At 32.2% G+C, this 3,515-nt stretch overlaps 1 protein-coding gene across 1 annotated transcript in view; it reads right to left on the bottom strand.

Annotated features, from left to right (window-relative positions):
- The window catches only part of LOC105565358 (lipase member H-A-like), a 3,160-nt gene extending 1,648 nt beyond the window's left edge, over positions 1–1,512 (bottom strand). Inside the window, exons 1-5 of the mRNA XM_012018483.1 lie at positions 1,324–1,512; positions 1,194–1,248; positions 979–1,127; positions 672–914; positions 285–406 (exon numbers count right to left, since the gene is read on the bottom strand). Of these exons, the coding sequence (XP_011873873.1) occupies positions 285–406; positions 672–914; positions 979–1,127; positions 1,194–1,248; positions 1,324–1,402 (648 nt within the window). The 5' untranslated portion in view covers positions 1,403–1,512. The remainder of the gene's footprint in view (positions 1–284; positions 407–671; positions 915–978; positions 1,128–1,193; positions 1,249–1,323) is intronic.
- Between the last annotated feature and the right edge of the window lie 2,003 nt (positions 1,513–3,515).

Raw genomic sequence — 3,515 nt, 5'->3', positions numbered from 1 at the left:
CGGCGCGCCGAAAAAAAGTTGTCAAGCAGCGAGCGGCAAGCTTTTTGACATTTTTTTTCGGCGCGCCGCTCCACCTCTCGCTATTAGATGATGCCCCACCGTTGCCTGCCGAGTCCGGCCTGCCGCCTTCTACGCTCTTATTCGCTCAGACATTAAAATTAATTTCTCGATAACTATTGCGAATTTTGCAAAATGGTATAGGACTTTTCTATTCAGTTTGCCCCGGTCTATCTACCATCTACGGGACATACGGGTATTAGGACACACCCTGTATAGTCGGCTGTCCCCATAGTCCATGGGATGCCATATCCACCCATGTCCGTATGAATAACATCGACCCACATCGCATCGTTAGACTCGAGAAAACACCCGTTAGGATATGAAACAGTATACTCTGGATCCAGTGCTACAAACGAGAATTTGACATTAACGTTATCAACAATTCGTGAATTATATACACCTTAGAAAACTATAAGTTGTAAATGATAATTTTTGTAGATTTCTTTTCTTAACACGATAAATGAAGCTAAATAGAAAACATAAATTATGTTTAACAAATTAATTATTTAAAGTAACAAGACAAATGAGAAATTAAAATGAGAAGTAAAAACAAATTTATTAATCATAAAAATATAACACGCGCATCTCTAAAAGATAATTGTATTATATACCTGTGATACGAGATATCTTAAAGCCGTTGCATTTACGGACGAAACCAGCAATGTGAGCACCCACAGAGTACGCGACGGTATAAATTTTCGATACGTCCAGGCCATTAGCCACAAGTAGTCGTATACTTTGTGCGTACAAATCTCCTACTTTTTCAGCATTGCTGAACACGGTCTCCAAAGTCCCACCAGAGTACTTACTCCAATCGAGTAGCACAACGTTGTCCGTTCTTTTGTCACATAGTGCTGATGATATAAACGTATATTAATTCTCATTTTGATTATATAATGGTCTATCAAAACGCTGTACCTTCCATCATTAATTGCACATTTTCATCCTCCGGATATTGCAAATACCCAAAAATATAAAAGATTGTCCGGTTTTTATCTTCCAACACGTCGAGTAAACCGTTTGGCGCTGTGATAGGATAGGCGACTGTGGCAGGAGTTTCATTATTGCTGAGAAACAAGCATATGATTATTATTGCTAATTGTTATTTAGATACTTTACTGCAAAATACACACCATTTGTAATATATTAGGCTGATGTCAGACGCGAAATCGGAATCCGTTTGATTACCTGAAAAATAACACGCACACGGTATGATTACACACTATCGACGTTTATAGAAATATCTAAAAAAACAATATTTACAAGAACACAACGGTTGGCTATGCACTATCTTTATCATAAAAAATAATAAAACATATAAATGTACAACTGTCGGCAACATTTTAAATGAAACCAACTACGAAAAACACGTTTTTAATATAGACCTCGACTGAATCGGAATCGAGTTGATGTGCCGTTCTAAAGGTTGGATTCAACGTTATATATACATACGTGTCACCTGATAAAGCATGAACAAACAAGTTGCGATATGAGCCAAATTATGACATTGCTGACATAAGTATCGACATTAACGCGAGGCCACGTGCATATGTCATTATCTTTATACCATAAATTTGACTGAAAAATATATATTTATACTTTTGACACAAGTATTGGCATTAACGCGACGCCACGTGCATATGTAATATATTTAATTTTTATACCATAAATTGGACTATAAAATTTATATTTATACTTTTAACACAGTAACATTTAAATAAGATGATATGAGAAACTCATCGCTACTGAAAAATGTGAAAAGATCAACACTACTAAATAATTATTCTAAGTATAAAATAGAATATATTTAAAAAAGTGTGGATTTAATACATAAGTTACTGCTCTGTGCAAAAATTTGAGAAAATTATATTTTCAATTTTTCACCATTGACATATTTATTTAGTTACACCTTTTATACAGAATTAATATTTTTAAGACATTTTAACATAAATAATTTATGATTACGATAGCCGTAGCGATCAATCTTAAAATTTTTGTATTATATTATTTGACTTTATTATACAGAGTTTCAAAACATTTCTTTAAAGTACGAGTATACATATACTTAGTCCAAAAAAAGCGGTACACCTAAAATTTGTCAAAAAATTATCAAATTTCGAATGACGATAACTACGCGAGTAATAATGATAGAAAGGTTTTTCAAAAAAGAAATTATAGCTTGAAATTTCTACTTTAAGAATCGATAAATCAGAGTTTTGTGAGATAATTTTTTTCAAAATGGTAGATGACAAAACGAGAGCATGCGAAATTGAAAAATTTTTGTCCGAGTTTGCAATGATCCATGGCGAGAGGCAAGTGTTGCAACTTAATGGAATAAAAAGCATGCGATAGTACAGAGTCTCCCCTTCAAAATGCGTTTTTTCTCATTTCGATACAATGATGTTTCACTGAGTCTATTATTATTGCTTTTCCGCGATGCTGATTGGTTCTCTCGTTTGGCTGACTCGTGCTGCAAGACAGCTGTCAGCGGCGAGACGATTAAATTTTGACAGTTTGCAAAAAAAGAAACTTAAAGAAGGTTAGAGAATTTATACTGTAACAAGGATATTATCGATACGTGCCGTTCCATTAAAAAAAAATTATCTTTAATATCCGTACTTTAAAAGAAAATTGTATTCTTATCAAACATAATGTCTCGACCTTGCTACTAAAAATAAAACGTTAAAGTAAGGCCGGTATTCATAGTCAGATCTTATATTCAAGACCGTCTTGAATTTATCTAAAGATGCTGTATGGAACATTCATTGGCTATGGAGCATCTCAAGATAATTTTAAGACGGTCTTGAATATAAGATTTGACTATGAATACCGGCCTAAGAGAAGTTAAGGTTAAGTATCTGATTAAGTGAAGGAGAATGATACTGACGCAAAAAAATGAGACAGAAGAAAAAGGGAGATAGAAACATTAATCACAATGCATTGAAATGAAATGTACATGGCAACATTTTATATGTAATTATTCGAATTTTTCTTAAGATCAGATACAATTTGAAAAACACTTTAAGAGAATACAAATTGTATCAAATACGTATAAATGTTATTGAAGATCATTATTGGTCGGAAAAATGCATTATGATGAAAATTATAAACTATTTAAAATAACTTAAACTATAAAAGAACCATTTAAAAGAACACTTAAGTGAATTTGCACTCTAACAAGGACACTATTGACACGTTCCATTACAAAAAAAAACCATTTATATTTAATATCCGTACTTTGAAAGAAAATTGCATTCTTATCATAATCGACCTTGCTACTAAAACTTAAGTAAAAATACAACTCAATATGTTTTCGTTAGACTTTCAATTTATGGTCTCATTTTAAAAATAATAAATAAATTAAATATAAGTTATAGATTATATTGGAGAAAAAATATACAAAAAGTTACAAATATGTAAAAAGAAACAAATATATACTGCTATATAGAATGGTT

This window comes from Vollenhovia emeryi, unplaced genomic scaffold, assembly GCF_000949405.1.
Source record: "Vollenhovia emeryi isolate VEMERY1.0 unplaced genomic scaffold, V.emery_V1.0 DF939153.1, whole genome shotgun sequence".
Lineage (NCBI taxonomy): Eukaryota > Metazoa > Arthropoda > Insecta > Hymenoptera > Formicidae > Vollenhovia > Vollenhovia emeryi.
This window is presented reverse-complemented; position numbering and strand designations above follow the sequence as displayed.